Source organism: Pezoporus occidentalis, unplaced genomic scaffold (assembly GCF_034315485.1).
Source record: "Pezoporus occidentalis ecotype Australia unplaced genomic scaffold, CSIRO_AGI_Poc_V1 ctg27, whole genome shotgun sequence".
Classification (NCBI taxonomy): Eukaryota; Metazoa; Chordata; class Aves; order Psittaciformes; family Psittacidae; genus Pezoporus; species Pezoporus occidentalis.
This window is the reverse complement of record NW_026914611.1, coordinates 9,212,605-9,233,037: the sequence shown is the minus strand read 5'-3', so window position 1 is coordinate 9,233,037 and position 20,433 is coordinate 9,212,605. Positions and strand designations below refer to the sequence as shown.

Genomic DNA, 20,433 nt, shown 5'->3' with positions numbered 1-20,433 from the left:
TTCAGTGGGGGTAGACTGAACCAGCTACATGGAGACTACAAAGGAGCCCTCCCATGGCTCATGAATAAGTTGAGGAAATGATCAGAAAAAAATGGAGAGATGTTTAGACAGATGGCCCACTTAAAATGCCTGGGACAGGGCATAAGCAATTTTAATGAAACTTTAGATCTACCATATAAATTGTTTCTTATTTTCTCTGCCCTCCCCCCAAAAAACTCAAGAAAGGCAAATAGAAATTTAACAACTCAAACAAGAACCTATCTTGTGATGTAAAAAAGAAAAAAAGGAAAAAGGGAAGTAAACCTCACATTTTTAAGCATTATTGGTTTAATAAGTTCATATACAAAGAAATATCCTTCACAGAACCTTCAACTATCAGATGAATATAAAAGCAGGGAATGATTAGATTAAAAGAATTCTAAACAGAAGTGTACTGCCAAACAAAACAAAAATCTAAGCTTTACTATCTGAGTACTTTCAACACTTTCCAACATAAAAGTTCATCTTTGCATAGAGAAGATAAAAGCAGCACTTTCACAAGATTATTTTAAGAACTAAAAATTATGTGAAAGGAACCTAAGAACCTGGGAATATTTTATTCAGCAATTGGAAGTATTTTCTACATCTATTCACACGCATTTTCTACATATATTCAGATTGATCCATCTATACATATAACATGTACTTTTACATAAAAATGGGGTTTCCTTCTTTCTACTTTATGTGTGCATATGCATACATATGCCCCTGTTCACTATGAGTATGAAAATATACCATTATTGAGTAAATTATAGCTCTGCATGTCATACAAAATAATAAACTCTGGCCTGTGTGCCAGCTGATCAGACAAAGGCTGAAAGAATTACTCAATGGTTATGTCAAAATGGTTTTACATTACATTTTCTTACATACTTCATTTAGATCAATAACAAATATGTATATTTATATCCATGTACTCTACCTGAATAGTGACCACAGGAACAAATTAAATTACATGGAAGGCGAACTATAAAATAAAAAGCACTGCTTTAAAAGGATGCTATGGAGTGGTCTGTGCTTTTATGCAAAACAGCATACATCTGGAGGCTTCCTTTAACAGAAGCCTTTTGGGCAATTTGCATTGACATAGTGGCCTGCAATCCAGTGCCAAATGAAAACCTCTAGTGCCTTCATCAGTGAACCCCTGATCAAGGCTAAATAAAGAAACAGTTAAAGCTAAATCTTATAAATCTGGGGTGAATTTAGCTACCTATAGCTAAGCGTCTGGCTAAACCCCTTTCATCTTCATTTAACTGTTAAGTAACCCTGCAGATGACCTGAGCGCACCCTGGCTCACCCTCTTCCACTCTGAGGGTCTCTAAGTGTGCAAGGGGTTGAGTCCTGCAAAGAGAGTGACCCAACTGCTTTATAGCCAGCCTCCTCAGCAGCCTGGCAGGATGCAAGAGCTCCTCTGCCAAAGCTGTCTCCACAGCATGAAGAACAAAGTATGCTCCAGGCATGCAGGCAAACATCAACAATTCAAAGCCTCTTGAAAAATCCTTTATGGCCTTTAGCTTTAAGTCTATCAGCCAAAGGAAGCAGGATTGCTGCTGTTGCCCATCTTGATATAACAAATTCATGTTTGCAGCACATACATCCAGAGAATGAAAGACCTGGGTTGTGGGTCTCCCTCAGCCTGTGAGGGTTCACATCTACCTCCCATCTCAAGAAAGAGCCAGGGCCCAGGCAGGCATTAGGGGACTCGCCATCCTACACTGCTTATGGTAGGAAGGAACAACAGACTCACAAAGACTCAGAGAATGCAGCTTTGCAGACTGATGACGCATCCTCCGGGACAAAGAGTTTTGGCATTTGGTCCTATGCCAAGAAATTTCTATGCACTTTGCATTTAACAAACTGGACAAAACACAAAGCAATCCTGGGAGCTGCAAGTACTGCCCAATCTCTCAGTTTCAGAGGACAGTCAGACTGCGCAGTCCGTCAGCAGATGCCAGCATATCTTGAAAACTACAAATAAATAAATGTAAAACACGATATCTGAAACTCATTTCCTCTCCTATGACATGTCAGGGTCTACTTTAGCTTGGTTTCTCTTGGAAAAGGAAACATCACAAACATTAATGCTGTAAGAGATGTTGCTCCTTCTCTCATTGCAAGCATTTGTAAGATGAGAAGCAAGGAAGATTCCAATCGTGTTCAAAAGCAGAGAAAAAATACATTTGTTTTACATATAATTTACAAGTCTGTGTTCTGATCTGTTCCTTCAAACCATCTTTCCTAAATCAGAAAAACTATTTACCAAAGAAAACCTACTTGCAAGAGGTGTGTTTAACCAGATTAGCCAACCATATTGAGCTGCGCATACTGATAATTGTTAAAGACAGAAACATCTGAAAATCTGTTCATTGTCAAGAAAAAAAAATTGGGCTAGCTCTCCTCCATTGAAGTAGCTTCACAACTTTGTTTCTCTCTAATATCCTTAATTTTTAATAGCAGTTCACTTCGAAAAGTAGGAAAAAATTATAATACACTCCACAAAAGGAAAATTACAAACTCCTTTCCCTGTGCAGATTTTCCTGTACTTCCTTGAACAAGGAAACTCATTAATTCTCTTATTCTGCAGATAGTTGTGAATAGTCTTACAATAATTATCTCACTTTCTTTTAATGTTCAGAGCTTCAGAATAAATCACTGTGATACAGCAGGGAGGACTTCAGCTCTTGTTAGCATCATCCAGCAGCAGTTATATTCTTCCATACAACATGATGGCATTGGGCTGTAGCTGCTTGCGGGGCAGCCTGCTTCCTGCACCTCCATGCAAACAATGATTGTGCCCAGTAATAATGTGCTATTTTTTTCTTTCTATTTAGTTTAGAAAATTACAGGTTACCTTTGTGTGTTAAAAATAGGCAGCAAACAATCTCTAAACTGCTAATATGAAAATGGAGCTGAAATGATGAAAAATTACCTACTGATAAGTTTGATAGGGTAACAGTCGTTCAGTTTTATATCTACACATAAGACTACTCTCCATCCTCAATTATTTTTTGAAACACCCAAACTCAATGCTGTACTCATCCCAGTAGTGAAATCTGCATGACTCATAGCCTATTAATCTCCAACTAAATTGTCACTAAGCACTGTAAACTGAATTCAAAACACATTTAATCCATCTTCTCTTTTGTCAGAATTTAAGATTTTGTTATTCACACAATTTTTCAGTAGAAGTTTTGGAGCGTATGATATCTCAGAAGTAATCAAGACAACATTGAGGGTGTGAGAACATGTGTTTTAGTAAAGATTGCAAGTAGTTCTCAAAGCAAACCATTCCAATCATCTGCACTTATGCTGCTTTGGATCACATTGCAGAACAGTCTCAGGACACAGGAACCAGATTCCTGTCTGATGCTAGACAGACAGAAGCCTGACTCCAGAACTGCACGCAGCACACACCAGCCACAGATGGGCATTCAGTTCACAGGACTGGATTAGAACTAATCAAAAGTCAAACACATATAGTGAGAGTATCAGCTCCTCATCACGAAATAGAAATCCACTTGTCATGACAGCTAGATTACATATTGAAGAATTCTTTATTCACATAGAGATTTTGATCTTAGTGACAATTTCTGCAATTCCACTCCCTCAAACCCACAAACTCATTCAGATATTGGGCCAGAGATTAAAAGGTAAACAAAACATGATAGTTAAATTCAGGCTCAAACCCCCTTATTTAGTTGCCACAATAAAAAAAGAGAGTTAAGAAGTGCTTAGCACCTGCCAGCTCCTTTCAGTTGAAAGCAACGAGAATACTGCACGACGCAGCACATCTGAAAAATCATTCCATCATTTGCAGGAGAACGCACACATATTAGAACAAAATTTCAAACTTTAATTTGGGGGGAAAAAGGATAATCTTGGCTTGAAATCCAGTGCTGCCTCCATCCTGTTATATGATAGTATCTTCTTGAATGCATCACTGTTTCTTCAGCTAACAGTAATTTTCAAGGTTAATCCCCCTGAAACATATTAAGCTATTTCTTTTTTATTCAGAGATTTACATCTGCACCCATAAACTGACATATCCACCATTAAGGGCAGTAGCATCTGACTGAAATACAAACTTTCTTCTTTAAAGAACTGCTGTAAGACAGTGAAACCTGTCAGCACCTGCTCAATTTACTAAGGGAAGCATCAGATCAAGAGTAAGAGACAATTACTTCAGTAGAGGGAAAAGGAAAGACATCAGAGTAAGGTCACCTCTAAGGAAATTTGGCAAAAGCACTATGAGCAAGAACATCAGCCTTCCTCGAGGCCCATAGGGAACACAATGTGTGAACTAACGAAAATTATAAATTACATTAAGCTAACCAAAAAGATACCCCAAAACCCCAAAATTACAATACAACAAACTGTCTTAGAGCCAAACTGAAAATGCCTTCTTCTAATAGAACACCACCTCCAAGTATCTTTTTGAGGTTAACAATTAAAGCATTGAATGCTGTCTTTCCTGTGCTTAATAGTTTTATTTAGGTCTTTCACCTAAGCCTTACTACAACACCCTTTTTAATCTGTCAGTCCCCTTAGAACTAACCAGATCATATTGCCAGAAGTATGGAATTTTTGCCAGGCTTTGTAGTATCAATGATTCGACTTGGTCTCTCTAAAACCTGTATCCCAAAGGTCATTATTTAAAACAGAATTATATTTAATTTTTTGTGGATCTTGGAAAATACAATGCTTGCATCAGATTTAAGTAGGGTTCCAGGGTATTGTAAGAACTCACCCATCATGCAGAGCTTACCACCTCCTGCAAACTTGCTGCAGCCAAACAAAAGAGTACATCCAAGAGCTTAACCATCTCATGCCAATGAGATCAGTTCTGTAATACAGCTGTACCGATCCTTCTTCTTCTGCTGTGATTTCTCCTCTAATTGACACTTAATTCAGGAAATACACAGAAGGCGTATTCAGGATGAGACACAGTCTCAGAAAAGGATGGTCAGATTTTCCCTTACTAGCCATCTTATATGCCATAGTGTGAGAAACAGAAGATGGCCAAATAACAGTGATTAATTTGCAACAATATATTTTTCCAGACAGTGGCTAGCTTTTCAAAAAGATGCTTCTTTACCGCATACACAAGAACTAGTGCTGGGTGACAGCAGAAATACCAGTGAGGTTATCTACCAAACGACAGACAAATGTGGTTAGAGTGTTTGGATAGAGGTACTCAGGACAGCTTCTGACAGGCAATGTGATAGCTACTTGCTCTCCCTAACATGCAAAAAATGTTGCATGTTTCATAGATTCTAAAGCTTTGTTCTCTATTTCTTCTGCACTAGATTCCTATGGAACAAATTAATACCACTAATTCTGTTAAGCTGCAGAGGAAAAAAAAAAATAGCAGATGAGAACACCCCAAGAGTTCATTAAAAATTATATTAGATAACATATCTTCAATAAGTGTATCTTCAATAAGTACTAATTTCTCATGTCTAGACAATTATAGCACATAACAGAGCCCCAGTGCCTCGCATTACCTTCAATAGATCTTCTACTGCACTTTCAGCTTACACCCAGAGTTCACACAACTGAGCTTTCACCACCTGATATTAATCATCTTTACTCTTTATGACTAATGGAAAGAGAAAGGTACCTCTCCACAATGAGTTAGACCTTAGATGGGCTGAACTACCTTTGGGTGATGCTTACCTGTATTTATGACGTTACTTGGGAACTATGAATCTGGGTCACAGAAACCCAGGTTCAAATTGTCATATGTATTGAAAAGAAGATAAATCTCTATTGCCCTCCATATATTTTCATCCTTTTAATAGGACAGTTGCTATTGTTTCTATTATGGTCTCACAAGTAAAGAGAAGAAAGACAGTTAAGAAAAAAAAAAATGTGTGCAGGTTTCCTACTTAGCTAAAGTTACACACATCAGATGTGAATGAAAGAATCTCAGAATAAATTATTAAAGTAGGGTTGATTGTGAACAAAAGAAAATTGTAACAGCTAAGTGCCTCATGCTCAGTATTAATAAAAGAGACTTGTGCCCACTAAGCTTTCTGCTGACTAAAGTTGAAGTAGAGAAGCCAGGCCGTGTAGGCGGACTGGACCCGAGGAGCAGCAGTAACACAAAGTTTAACACAAAGTAGGTCTTCTACTTGGATTTCCTTCTGCTTTTTTAGGGAGAATCATGATCAATGTAGCACGGCAACATAAAAATGGCCATACTGGGTGGCCATCTATTCCAATACTCAGTAATCAATGGTAGATAGACAATTGAGGTATAAGAACAATAAAAGAAGTGTAGTCACACTTCTACAATGTACTTAACTTCCTTGCCTTTCATCAAGACACTTAGCTCAGTAATTCACAAAGAAATAAATTTCCTAAATACAAAACATTTTTCACACATACACACTATATATATAAAAATAACAACCCATATATAATATAGAATCACAGAACGGTTTGAGTAACATGCCATATATAGTACTTTTTTATATGAGATATAAAACATTTTCTTTAAACATGATTTCTTATACTTCCAAGTATTATTTAATGAATATGATAACACATATGTTTGAAAAGATGGTACTGTTGTTCTTAGTAAGCTTATACATAAAACTATCATTCTGTGAATGTTCCTATTCTATAAACAACCATGAGCAGATAACTCGTCTGTGGTCAAAAGCACGTTCAAAAAGGACATGAAGAATATTTTTTTCCTAACACACAAAACACAGATACATTTTGAAGAGCAAATGTAAAGTAGAAGAACTGTCATGCAAACATGACACGATGCACATTACTTAATTGGTTTTGATACAGTGTCTGCAACTACGCCCACTGGTATCTCCTGAAAATTTAGATGGAAAACTAAAAAAAATATCAGAGAAGAAACAAATAAATAGCAAGGGAAGAGCCAAAGTATTTACAAAATACACCTTCAGAAGTAGCGTATGGCAGCTGAGAGAGGATACCTTAGGAAGATCTTTGGAAATAGTTCTCACAATTTTCCCTTCAAGTCCAACCCCTCCTTTGAACTCTCCCACTCCTGCTGAGGAAGTCAATCACAGAATCATAGAGTGGTTAGTTCTTTCTAAGCCCAAAGTCTCCTTGCCCATATCCAACGTATTTCTCTAAAATACAAATGACTGCAGCCCCTTCTGGCCTTCCTGTGTGAGACAAGCTAGCCTTGTCTCTGGGGAGTTGTGCTCTACCCTATAGAGGCTGTGAACACAACAATTTCCCAGGGCAATCCCACTTTTTCCAAACTGTGAAACAGCAAAATGCTATTAGCTCTCACTAACCCTTCCACGTTTGGTAGAAAAATGGAAAGCAGGGCCTGAAGAACACCACTCATGTCACCAAGATATATCAGATCACCACCCATGGCAGAGAGAGAAGCCTCAGAAACACGTACCACAACACCAGGATAAAGACAGAAGCTTAAAGCCTGGGAAGGATAAAATCTAAAAAATACCCCAGATTTTTGAAGTGCTTTTCGTATCTGGCATCCAGCAGACGAATTATTTGTATCATGGCACTACTAACTGCAGCAAGCCAGATTTTACTAAGCACCGCAGAGAGACAGGATAAAGACTTGTCATCTTCTCCTTTCTAAATCAATGGGTAAACATCCCTGGTTTCAAAAGAAGCAGGTCCTGAGCTGTTCTTTCCTGTCCAGTCTTTCTCACAGCAAGGGCTTTGAAGATATATGCTAAAGGGAAGCCACAGCCAAAACAAACTCCAAGCACCACATCTAATTACACGGAGAAGTAAACCACTAAAGACTGGTCTGTGAAGGATATTAAAGAATCATTCATAGTCACAAAAGGAAAGTCATCTGAGAAGTAGTCTCAACACAGATCCAGGGAAAAACATTCAGGCCTCTGAATACTTACTACAAGCCAACAGAAATCAGGATATTTTTTATTTAAGACACCATCTATCCCAAGTATCCTATCTGAAAAAAGATGACATATCCATGTAGTCTTTCTTTTAAGGTTCACAACACCACCAGGTTACAAAGACAAAAATATACAGCACCTAAGGAGGAACCTTAAATGCAGGTAGCAGATCACTGATCTTTTGTGTCATGAAAATCACAGGCATGAGATTCTACTCCAAGATAGTGAATAGCAGCACAATTAGCAATGTGATCTCTCAAGTAATTCTCCCATTAGAATTACACAAATCTACATTGTCATGTAGCAACAAATAGGCCTGCGGTCTTAGATATAAGAAAATGGAAAATGTTCCTTTTTTACTGCTGCTTGGTAATGGACATAACAGGAAATATCTTAATAAGAAAGTGAAGAAAGAGCACTCCAAAACTTCTGACACTAAGGCAGGACTCATTTTTCTCATGAAAATGCTTCCTCAATATTTTCACTTATACACACACACTCTAAAACCATGCAGAAGTGACCTGCCTCTCTAAAAGCTGAAAAGAAAGCAGTCTTGGCTCAATCTTGTATGTTTACACTTTTAATCTTACCCTTAAACAAGACTGAATTGAGCATAGCAGCACTGAAGGTCAGCTTCTATACTGGCATATCAGATTTCAAGCCAACAGTCTTTTATTTAAAATATGTTAGATAAAAAGGTAATATGCTCTCTGTAAGAGTTCCCTTGAGGTTAGAAGAACCAATAAATTAACTGTTACCATATGTTTAGCTCCTTTTGGCAAAATTCAGTAACAAAACACTGCCAAACCTCTTTTGGCAGGTAATAATACTTGGTAGCTTATAGTACAACTTGAGGGGAGAAGGAAGACCGGACAGAAAGCTTGGAAATTATTAGAAGAAACTGCATTTCTATCTTTATATAGTTAGCTACATGCTGTTGAAAGAAAAATTCTAACAAAGTCAGCTCTATGGATCTGATCTATAATAAGCAGCTAACTCCTCAAAAAGAGCTGTATCAAATGCGAACTCAAACATTCCACCTAGTACAGTAATGCAAATATTCTGCATTTAGCTTATTTAAACCATATGTATGCTATTTTGCAAATAGGAATACTAATTCCATAAGCTTCTCAAGTGTTAAAATGCGTATGATTAGTGCTTTCATTACAGTGGGTGTATTTCATTACAAATGAGCGAAGTCTGGGCTTATTCACAATGGCATGTTCTTCAGTTTAACTATATATATATATATGCAATTAAGACTAAAATACAACGAATAAAAAGCCTTTAACGCTACACCTTTAATTGTAATTATAAATATAGAAATTCTGGGCATTTTAAGGACATCTATTACAGATGTTATCAAAATCCAGCTAAACAGGCAGGTGTGAACCAGCTGGTCCTGCTCCTTTACCAAAAAAAGCAGGATGTGCTCGATAAGGTCACAATTATTAAAAAAAAAACAAAACCAACGCTTTTTCAGATATGAAAATGTCAATTTCATATTTTTTTAATCATCTACCATAACATACTCTAAATTCATTACTACTCTAATTTCCAATAACATGGGTATAGCCTGTTGTTCATGCCATTTTGGTTTTGCGTGTACAGGAAAAACAGACATTTAAAACCTCTGTATTTCTTTAATCAATTGCATCATCCCATTAAATTCTAATTTTGAGGTATATAAATCACTTGATATTCAGCTTACAGTTCCACACAGATACCTGGCAAGCAGTTTGAAGCAGGTTGACAGGTACAGGCCAGACATTTCACTTCTTAAAGTCATGCTATTGCACAGTTAATCCTATATTTGCATTAATTTGATTACAAGCACTTACAGGTAAAAGTAATCCTAAAGTGTAGGTCTAAAGATTAGAATATAAGCTTCTGGACAGTTTTTCCAGATGAAAAATATTTTTGTCATTTTACGGATGCTTGCCTCATTCAGCCATGTGAGATTTTGTTAATAATCTTGTCATTACTATATTCATCTTCTGATTTCTTTTTTTATTTTTATTTTTTTTTTTAGGAAGGCAATTTCTGTGAAGACTTGACACTGAAATCAGAGACTTCATTACCCTGCAAGACACATCCACAGTTCAAATTATTTAAGAGGGTTAAACAAAATGCAAACATTTAATGCAACATTAAGCATGTGAAATAAAAACTTGATTGCCTAAAGAAAGCATGCTATGCTGTTACCCTGGTGACAGGTTAAAAAAGGACTGTGAGCTGAATGGCTGTATGATATGAAATTAAAATGTTTCACATTGAACAATCCAAAATGAATTGGGAAAGGTTAGAGCAGAGGAGAGAGAAATCAATTCTCCAATGGCAATGGTGAATGGAAGTGAAGTCTGAATAGGATTTGCCAGTGGGGTGCAACAGCTGCCAAATATCCTGCAGCCAAAGAATTACAATAATACTGATGAAGTGTGCAAGAGCTTTTGGAATCATTGCAGGGAACAGAGAAATACTCCTACAATAATGAGGCCATTCTGTGTCCCATCCCACTTTCACAGCTGAATCAAAGGAAAAAGAAACGGTTGAAAATCGTAATACTCAATACAGAGGTATAAATGAATTATCTATCCCTTCAATCAATATCTTATGTTTAACTACAGCCCTTATGAACCATGAATGAAGCAAGCATGCTAAAGAATGGACAAATCAAGACACATACATGTAAAAGTATGCAGACAATACTGAATGAGTTTTTCTTCCTATACATTTTGTTGACAACATTTCTACTGCAATAGCATCCAGAATAAGCTACATGCTACACAAACAGCAGGACACAAGCAGTGCCTCAAGGAACTTCAAAAGGTAAGGTGCTGATGTTCAAACTTATCTTTTTTATGTTAATAATTTCAGGAAAGCAACATTAGTAAAGCTTCTCACATGAAGGCAGTTACACATGCATTTACCGAGTTTAGAGTCCCACAAAGTCAAGAAAAACTGCCATTCCATAAAAAAACTCCAGCACAACATCATTTCTGCCCTTCAAAACTCCAAATAAAATGTACAAATGGAGAGGAAAAACTACGCTAAAAGTAGCCATAAAATGATCAGGGAGCAGGTGGCAATTAGCACTCACCTTTTTAGTACTATGGTTTTATGCATACACATTTTACACACAGACAAATATTAAAGAACGAGTTTAGGAGGTGTAAACCTGCATGACAGGAAGGAATTGTTAGGCTTATAAAAGGGATCAAAGTAAACAAAAGAGAGGGTCCTTGTGGTAAAGATTGGCCAAGAGGTTATAAGAAAAGCACGGATGAGAAAATGGACAGATTCACAACTAAAAAGGGCCAGGAATATGGCAGCACAACAAAAAACATTCACATGTGTATACTATGTAAATTCAACATTAAGTGAACAGTAGCCACAGAAGCTTATAAAGCTCCTACAGCAGCTGCTGTTTTCCCAGCAGACATGGTGAAAATAAAAAATAAACATAGGGGTTTAGCCAGGTCCATTTACTTTGGTGAAAGGCTTTCCCACCAGCAATCACCTCAGCAAGATACATGCTGCTGCTCTGGGGATCCTACCAAGAGATGTTCAGCAAGGTTCAAATTCTTTCATAATTATTATCTTCATCATGATTTCATAATGGTTATCAACTGTAAAGACTCAGCAAGCATGAATCCCTGAGTGCCCAGGACACCTTTTTCCATACAAATGACATAAGGGTGATAGGCTACAACAATTTCCCATAAGAGACCATTGTTTCTGGAATATATGTTCATGAATCAGTGGAATGATGGCTCTGCATTCAATGCCTATATAAACACCTTGTATTACTTCTGTTTTCAATTTTGATTCTATTAATTTAATCTAAAGAAAAAACATGATGCATACATTCTGTAGAAAGTCATAAATGCAACCTTGAAATGCCCCATTTAAACTTTTCTATTTTACATAAAAGTTCATTTCCACTGGCCAAAAATATCTGTTTCGTATATCTGCGTCAACTTATTTGTCTATAGCACACACAATCCCCTGTGACAAGCAACTGAACAATGTAGGAGTGTAAATAATACCAGATTTTAAAGACAGCTAGGATATTACTTAGGGCAGCTGTTTAGCAGTGATTAAGCAAGATTACACACACACAAAAAAAAAATTTAGTCATTATTTATGAGAGGTCAAAAGAACAACATTAAGTAACACCTAAAGAGACAAGAGAAGCTTGTCACAATCAGAAAAGCCCATTATAAATAAGGATAGCACATGAAAAAAGGGGAGAACAGAGTCTTAGTACTTTACTAGTCTATGGGGAAAGAAAAAAAACACACAGTGGAATAACAGTCTGAAGCTGCAGTAGTTACATAAACATACTGAGGTCTTCCAAAGGCATAACAGTAAATCAGAAAAAGAATGCTTGACTTGTTGACCAGGAGACCAGAACAGTAAGGATAAGACAGTGATATTTTCATGAGCTAAGGATGACTGCATAACTCCAAAGTGAGGGAATAAGGAAAGCCACAAGTGGGCTGGACTTAGTCATCCTTACCAAATGAAAACAAAGCGTTTTATCTTTATATGACACTAGAGGGTATTTGTAGAGTAAGGCAAAGTATAAATATTTAGCTGTACTTGCCATAACTGTTCATGTTATTACTGCAGCTCTAGGGGAACAAAAAAGTAAAAATCACATAATGCAATTGACATAATTCAGCAGTGCCTGTGACTGTGCTGCAAGTGCTCTCCCCCTTTCCAAGAGGCCCACTCAGATGACTCCAGTGAATTTTCCTGACATCATCTTCCTTCTTTTTAAAATTAATGTAACATAACCTTATTTTGTGCTGCTCCAGCAGTGCAGAAGAGCCAGAAAGCAATCCTATTGGGCAGCTGACCATCCTTCCATATGGGGAAGCCCTAGGCTGGCAAAGAGTTGGCTCTGGCCCAGACTCCAGCAGGGTAATAGGTGTAGTCTATGCGAAAGCAAGCATGCCTGGGAGGTGGAGGGCTTTTCTGCTCTCCAAGTCCTTTCCTTGCTGCCCTAATCATGCTATGGCAAGGCAAAGCAGGCATCAGAGCCATCATTACTAGCTCTGCCTGAGGATTTATGTCAATATATCTATACCAAATCAATCTAGACACAAACCTCCAATAATTCATTAAATAAAAAGCTAAATATATCCATTTCAGTCCTTGCAGTTCACCAGTCGCGTTATGTCCACCACACTGGCCCCCTGGATTTTCAGAATTTTTAAACATATAAAAATTCAGCCCAGCTATTTCAGAACTTGACAAAGACTTAGTTGTATCTTGTCTCTAATTTCTCACTACACACTTACCCTTCCTGTAAGAGCATTACTTTATGCTTAGAAAGCATTATCCATTCTAGATCTCAAAATACTTTATACATGTATAAATGTATATAAATATACATTTATAAATATTGATAAAACCTCAAAAATACAGTAAAGTATTGGGGCCATTCTGTCTTTTTGGAAACTGAGGCCCAAACAAACTGACCTCTCCAAAGTCCCAGAAGAACAGTTAGGAGTTTAACCGAAGACTCCCTAATCCCGGTCTTCTATATTAAACACATGAGCAAGAAAAAACTTTAGGTTTTTTTCTGCTAGCAATGTAAAACATTTTCCAATGTGTTACCATCTTTTTGCATGTAGTGTCAGTTAATATGGGCATGCAGCCTCACTGTTTTTTTCCAAGTCATAAATGATGAAAGGGTAAAACCCATAGAAAAATTAGGAAAATACACTTGGCAGCCAACACAAGCAATGCATAGGAAGTGCTGCAGGCAATTGGGTTTAGAAGTATAAACATCACATTAGTAGACCCATGAGATAGCATGATGTAGCCACACCTGGAGAGTCACTCTCCTATTCCCGTCCCAACCCACTAATGAAAACAAGGCTGAAGCCAAAATGTGAAGATTCAACTGTACAACATCATTTTTGGTCTCAAAGGCTAACTACATCAAACAAACGTAAAATAAGCTGGATTCACTTCAGCCAAAATATGTTTCTACTTGAAACAAGATCGAGTTCTGTCTAGAAGACCTCAGGATTTTACTAGATGCTGTAAATCTGTTCAGCAGCTGTGGGTGGCACCAGTTTCACAATAAACTGGGCTGTCGAATAAGTAGGAAAAGTCCTAGGTGAAAGAGCTGAAAGCTGAACAATGAAACAATCATCAATTATTCATGGCTCTTTCCTGTAGGAAACATGTGCCCCCATTAGCTGAATATCACAGTGAAATATTCATACTAGTATCTGGCTCACAAAATACCAAGCATTTAATTTGCTAATCATTTTAAGAATAAAAGCAAAGAACCAAACCACCCCACAACAACCTCTTCCCCCCCAAAAAAAAATGGTTAAATAACAATCAGTTATTTTTTTATTTTTTTTTTTAAAGCAAAACACAGAACAACCACAGAAAATGCTCCAAGTATCCAATTGCATCACAAAAGTAAATGTGTCTGTATTCCTGTAACTCTCAGTATGCACAGGTCTCTAGGAGCTGTTTTAGCTAAGGGTTGGCAAATTAATCCTAGGAGACCATTGGTGAGGTCTGGGGCACATACCAATGCAGACAGTGGAAACTCACCTGTGGATGCTCCACCCAAGTCATAATACAATTTATTCTAACACAGGAAAGGCAAACCAGCCTTTGGCTTGTAGCCTGTATTAACCTCAAAGCCACACAAACTACTGCAACAAAGAATTCCCACTACAGGCATCACATCTAATTGAAACTAGCTGAAGAAAGTTGGATGTTTGATCCTAATGAGGCAATAGCTTGCTGATCATCAGAACGTGTTCCAGCAAAAACCCTACAGTTGATTCGGTCACCCAGGGGACTACAAAATGCATATTTTCCAGTCACATCCCTGCAAATATCATTGACTGTAGAGAAGAACACCCCCCCCTCTCAGAAATCTGCTACTAGGCTCATCTGTCGCACAGAATTAAGGCTGTCCTCTGCATTCCTCTTATATGCCATCCTTTGCTCACCTGCTCCTCCTTGCTACATGTTCCCACTCTTGTAGCTCTTCCAGAATAATCTCACTTGTCATGAGTACTTAACCTGCTTCTGTCAGAATGATCTAAAATATTATTAAACTGTTTCTATGTTAATATGGGTCACTTTAGCAGAACCAGAGTAGAAAGACACTACACACAAAGTCACGCCTGTACACCAGGTGAGGAGAAGGAAAGGCAGAGACCAAGGGAGGAGCTGGCTTGGACAATGATTCCTTAATCTGGCTCAACTGCATTCCACCTGATGAAAGTCTCAGTAGCCCTGATAGTGAAAGGTGGATCTTCTATGAAGACTTCCAAGCATGATTCTTTCTATTTATCTGGCTAGAATAACAGGCCTGAGCTTGGGCTGAATAAGTCGGGGGGGGGGGGGGGGGGGGTGTAAGGGAATCCAAAATACCCCTGCAGTTGTGAAAAGAAGGCATGTTATAAATATTTCTTTCTCAAAAGGGAAAAGAAAACAAACCAAAACCAAAGACAAGCATGTAACTCAAGTTCAGCAGAAAACTGTCTATTTGACAGCTGTGATAAGTTTAGAAGAAATAATGCATGATTTCAAAATACTACTTTTCAGTGCAATTCCTTACACAAAATTTTTTCAACTGCTTTCACTGCAGGCAAAAGAGAAAAAATGCTGTCAACATTAATAGTGCCAGAGAGCTGACAGTTTGAAGATGATGCTCAACATGGCAGTGTACTTTTCCAAACCATTAGGAGAATGTTATGGATCAACTCTGGAGCATGCAGTCTGTCTAATCCGCTTACATCCTCCAAAATGGATTTAAAATACACACAAACTCCAAATGCCCAATTCTGCCACAGTGAACCGCATCCAAGATTACAACTGTCCTTTTTGATTTGTTGCCAGTAACACAGGTTCCTACTCTGCACTTTTTGTTTACTCATATTTTTTGAACAGATTGCAGTCATACCAATAAAGATGTGCTTTCTATGGCCACAATCCTGCTCCTTAAATGGTACCCATTACATGGAACACCTTCAAAACCAAGTCAGATGCAGTTCTGGTAAGTTAAGGAAATGCCCTGAGGAACCCTTGATGGGACTGCAGCGACTTCTATATTCCACAGTCCTCAGTCCCCTCTAGAGGGAGTCCGCTAACTACTCTAAGGAACAGAGAACATTGCCCAGGACACCACATAATCTTCTGATTTCATTCTGCCTCTATTTGACCTTTCCTCTGAAGAAGCTGCATGATTTTGGGGAAAAGTGTAACATTACCCGGATTTCTTTTCTTCAAAAGTTACTTACGAGTAAGTCATTTTGCATTATCTTGTCCTTTCTTGGCCTCAAACAGGCAGCACATGAATACCATTCATGGCAAGAGAAAGTGATCTTCCCTGTACTGAAAAGATTTGTTAGCTTCACCATTTATAATCTGAAAAATGAGACCTTGATCGAGTCTTACAAACTTCATGTAGTCAGTCTCTGCTGCTTTCTCTGCTCATGGTGGAGGAATACATGCGAGGGAGTTAGGCTAGGACTCAAAAAGTAAGCTAAATTTTTTTCAAAGCAGTGCGCATTTGTTTCCCTACTGCAGCACAAGAAGAGATGAATGACCACTCAATGCAATACTTCATTTATGTATCTGATATCTCAGTTAGTTGCGTATGCCTTTTCTATTAAGATGCACAGACACCTAGTACTAAAAGAAAATATTTGCAATAGAAAGAAAACATTAAAAGATTTTGCAAAAATTGGACTCCTGTTAGCAAACAGGAACTTTTTACAGCCCAGAGGAAAAATTCTCAAATCAGATAGAGCAGGGAATGCAAGAGCAGTTTGAGAATCACTACTTAGATCAATAATTCCTGTTTCTGACTTTACGTACAAAGTAATCTATTCTCTATAGCAGTACCAGGGTATTTAACTCACTATGCTGGCCAGTAAAAACTACAAACAAGGCTCCTACTTATTCTCCCTCATACATCTTTTATTGAGAGAACAGTGGTCTTTTGAGTCTGTTCTCCTCCTTATGCCGTCTGCTATAGAGGATATAACTTGTAGAAAAAAAAAGGTGCTTAACTTCCCCCTATAGGTGCATAAGGCAAGCGATGACCTAGCCCTACATATGCTATATATTACAAAGCCGTTATGCTTGCCCTAAGTGTCTCTTTTTTCCTTTTTTTCTTTTTTTTTTCAACACCATATGGTACTATTTATCTTTGTGGGTACAAATAAAAATAAAGACTTCTTGAAACCACATTTGATTTATTCCTGACCACTGTAAAATCAGTAATAGAATACACTGTCAAACCACTGGCATGGAATGTGAATAATGTCTGTCCTCCATTCTGACTTCCCTTTCACACAAACATGCAACTACATCACAGAATATGAGGCCAGAAGAAAGACTCATGCCAAAGTTTGGGTCCACTGTACACAACCATTGCAAACACCATTTACCCGAGCAAGTTTCACAAATTCAGTTGTTCTAATAGAAGGTCTTAATGGATTGACAATTATGGGCCAGAGGACAAGGGGTAATGGGTTCAAACTTAAACAGGGGAAGTTTAGGTTGGATATAAGAAGGAAATTCTTTCCTGTTAGGGTGGTGAGGCACTGGAATGGGTTGCCCAGGGAGGTTGTGAATGCTCCATCCCTGGCAGTGTTCAAGGCCAGGTTGGACGAGGCCTTGGGTGATATAATTTAGCCTAAGGTGTCCCTGCCCGCGGCAGGGGGGTTGGAACTAGATGATCTTAAGGTCCTTTCCAACCCTAACGATTCTATGATTCTATGACAACAAAAGCTAACGGAAAAAAAAGCATACTGTTCCAAGAAGCCAAAGAAGTGAATTAGTGTTTTGACGCAAGCTACTATGATGGCCAATTAACAGTACTACTGAGGTTACTAGAAGCTGCTATCCAAAAGAATGAGGGAGTGGGGGAACAAAAGCACCAAAAAACACACTTAAAGCAAGGTGCTGACTCTTCCAGCATCTACCAGTCAGAAAGTATTTTCAGAATTAGACCCTAACCTATTAAGATTCTTCATCAAGGTAGCAAATTACTCATGAATCCACAATATTTTAAACCTCTGTAGCTGAATATTCATATTATCCCCAAGTGCTTAGATCACTTGAAATGGGCACACGGGAAATTTGTGATGCTCAATTTGTGGTTAGTTACTAATGCAGCAACATTCTGCATTAATGAAACTCCTGATGTGCATTAATTACTGTACTGGCTTGTAACGCATTTTTGTGCCTATTAGTTTGCTAATACATAGAATAAAAATAAGCATGTATGACTTGTGTGATTAAGGAATTGTGAGCCACAGCTCATTTAAATTTAGAAAAACCGGACTGTATTAAGAAACCATGCAGGTTTCTCACCAGTGCCTCTTGTGCATGAGAAGATGCCATTAACAAAATGTATCAGCACATCTGAGTTCCTAGAAATGAACTTACCTTGGAGTCCCTAGAAATTGCTGTGATCTCAGTTGTTCAGACACATACAAAGATGCTGCTGTTGCCAGGAGTTCTCTTCTTTCAAGATCTGTCAACTTATGCCCTAGTTTTCAGAAAGCAGTTAAAGAAAATGCATTAGATATCACAGACCAACAAGGACATAAAAAGTAACAACCACCAGTGCAGACACTGAACAGTCCTTATGCAAAACTTGTATTTTCTCCCCCCTAAATTAAGATGAGGCTTAGCACAGCAGACGCTCTGAGTTTCATAGTTTAAATCGCATGTTTTCACACAGATCAGCCCTACTGCTAACACTGGTATCTCTGTTAAAAACAATTTGACAACTGAAAGAAAAAAAAATGGAATGATGCTGCAGCATCTTGTTTTCGTTACTGAAATGTCACTGGTTGACATATTGTGCCTCATGCTGGTAAGGAATCCATCTGTACATTAGAACTTACTCAAAATATACAGCATTCTTTTTCAGTACTTTACCTTGCAATGACTTCAGAACTTCCAAGCAAAAGGGATGTATAACTCAACAGTATAAGCCCCAGAAATACATGGGGATAAAGCTATTGTCAGCCCTAGATCATTTAGTGCCATTTGTGTAATCATTAGTTTGCAGCTAATGGAGTCAAGTCATGTTTGGCACTTCATAAGCAGAAAATGGCGCAAAGTAGCCTACAATCTGAAAGCACACAAGCTAATAAAGGTTTGGATAAAAAGGTGCAAACCAGGGTGAGTGGAAGTGGCTTTTCTCCCAACCTGGTTTTGCTCCAGGAAGTAAAGATTAGTTAGAAAATCAATTGTCCATTCAGCAGGCTAAAAGACAGAGCACAGTGCCCTCCCCACCTTCAGGTTAGAAACCACACAACACCAATTTGATATGAAAAACCAGCAAATAGGTGGCCAAGACTTGTGTCACCAGAGAAGTAAAACAGTCAAAACTGATGCAAGAGGGAGCAAAAGGACAAGTACTCAGTTCACAAGGCAGTAGCCGGAAATTAAAGTTGACATAGAAAGGACAAGAAGTGCAAGGCTGAATTGTCACAGAGAAAAAGAGGCAAACTTTATCTTCAGGAGAGAGATTTTGCACAGATGAAAGCAGAAGTGTTTAAAAAGCCAGAGGATAACATGATAAATGAAGTTAAGAAAAGATAAAGACTGAAAGATTTAGCTGAGCTCAGTTACAACACAGCTCTCAAGACGTACTTTATATGTACATATCACAGCAAATGCAAATCATCCATGTCAAATACAGATTTCACTGCAGTTGAAGGTATGTGGGAGGAGGGGAAGGGGTTCAGTAGGCTGCATTCTCCTGAGCAACTGTGCCCAGGGGACATGTTTGCTTCCAGTCCTGCAGCAGAAAAACAGTTACACAGCTCCCTTCTACATCACCAGTCTCTCATCACCTCAGCACTACTGCATGCAATATTAATTCACATTCCCCAGTACTGGTCACTAGCAAGTGACAGTTTGTATCAGTAACATAAAGTAAGACTAATACAATCCTCAAGAAAATCCAGAATGAGGCCTCTGGAAAGGACTGGAGCAGACTTTACAGTAACAAGTGCAAAATCTCAAAACAGGACATCTTCTGCACAGGACCCATTATTCCTCTGGGCATATTAAATATGAATAGGTAAAGAGGCTGCTTATTGTCCACCTCAGCAATGCAATCATGTCATGATGATGGAAATACACTCATTACAGTTCCAGCTAACAGTACAAAGGAGCTGTCACAGGACAAAAAATGAAAATTTAAAAATAACAAAAGCCAGCAAATCTGTATCAATCCACTTTTAATTCAGTCCATATTAACATATCCTGGCTAAAGATTACTGCAACTTCCCTTGCTCAGTGTTTATTATTTTTTATCTGCACTGAAATGAAAACTGTCTTCACTTTAACAAATGCATGCAGAAATACAAATGCTGGAAGGCTGAGTAAACAGCTTGAGAAACAAACTCGATCTTTCCTTTGCCAGTTATTTGAAAAACTGATTGCAAAGCAAAAGTCAAAAAACACTGAACTTTTGTCCTATATGCAT

The 20,433-nt window shown here is 38.0% G+C and overlaps 1 protein-coding gene across 6 annotated transcripts in view; it reads right to left on the bottom strand.

Moving 5' to 3' along the window:
* The window catches only part of PCCA (propionyl-CoA carboxylase subunit alpha), a 277,319-nt gene that overhangs the window by 117,082 nt on the left and 139,804 nt on the right, over positions 1–20,433 (bottom strand). For 4 of the 6 annotated variants that reach the window (XM_062624685.1, XM_062624687.1, XM_062624688.1 and 1 more), the window contains one exon: positions 18,375–18,477. In XM_062624685.1, the coding sequence (XP_062480669.1) occupies positions 18,375–18,477 (103 nt within the window). Of the gene's footprint in view, positions 1–16,216; positions 16,311–18,374; positions 18,478–20,433 lie in introns of all 6 variants that reach the window. The other 2 variants (XR_009965971.1, XM_062624686.1) reach the window with 1 other exon arrangement.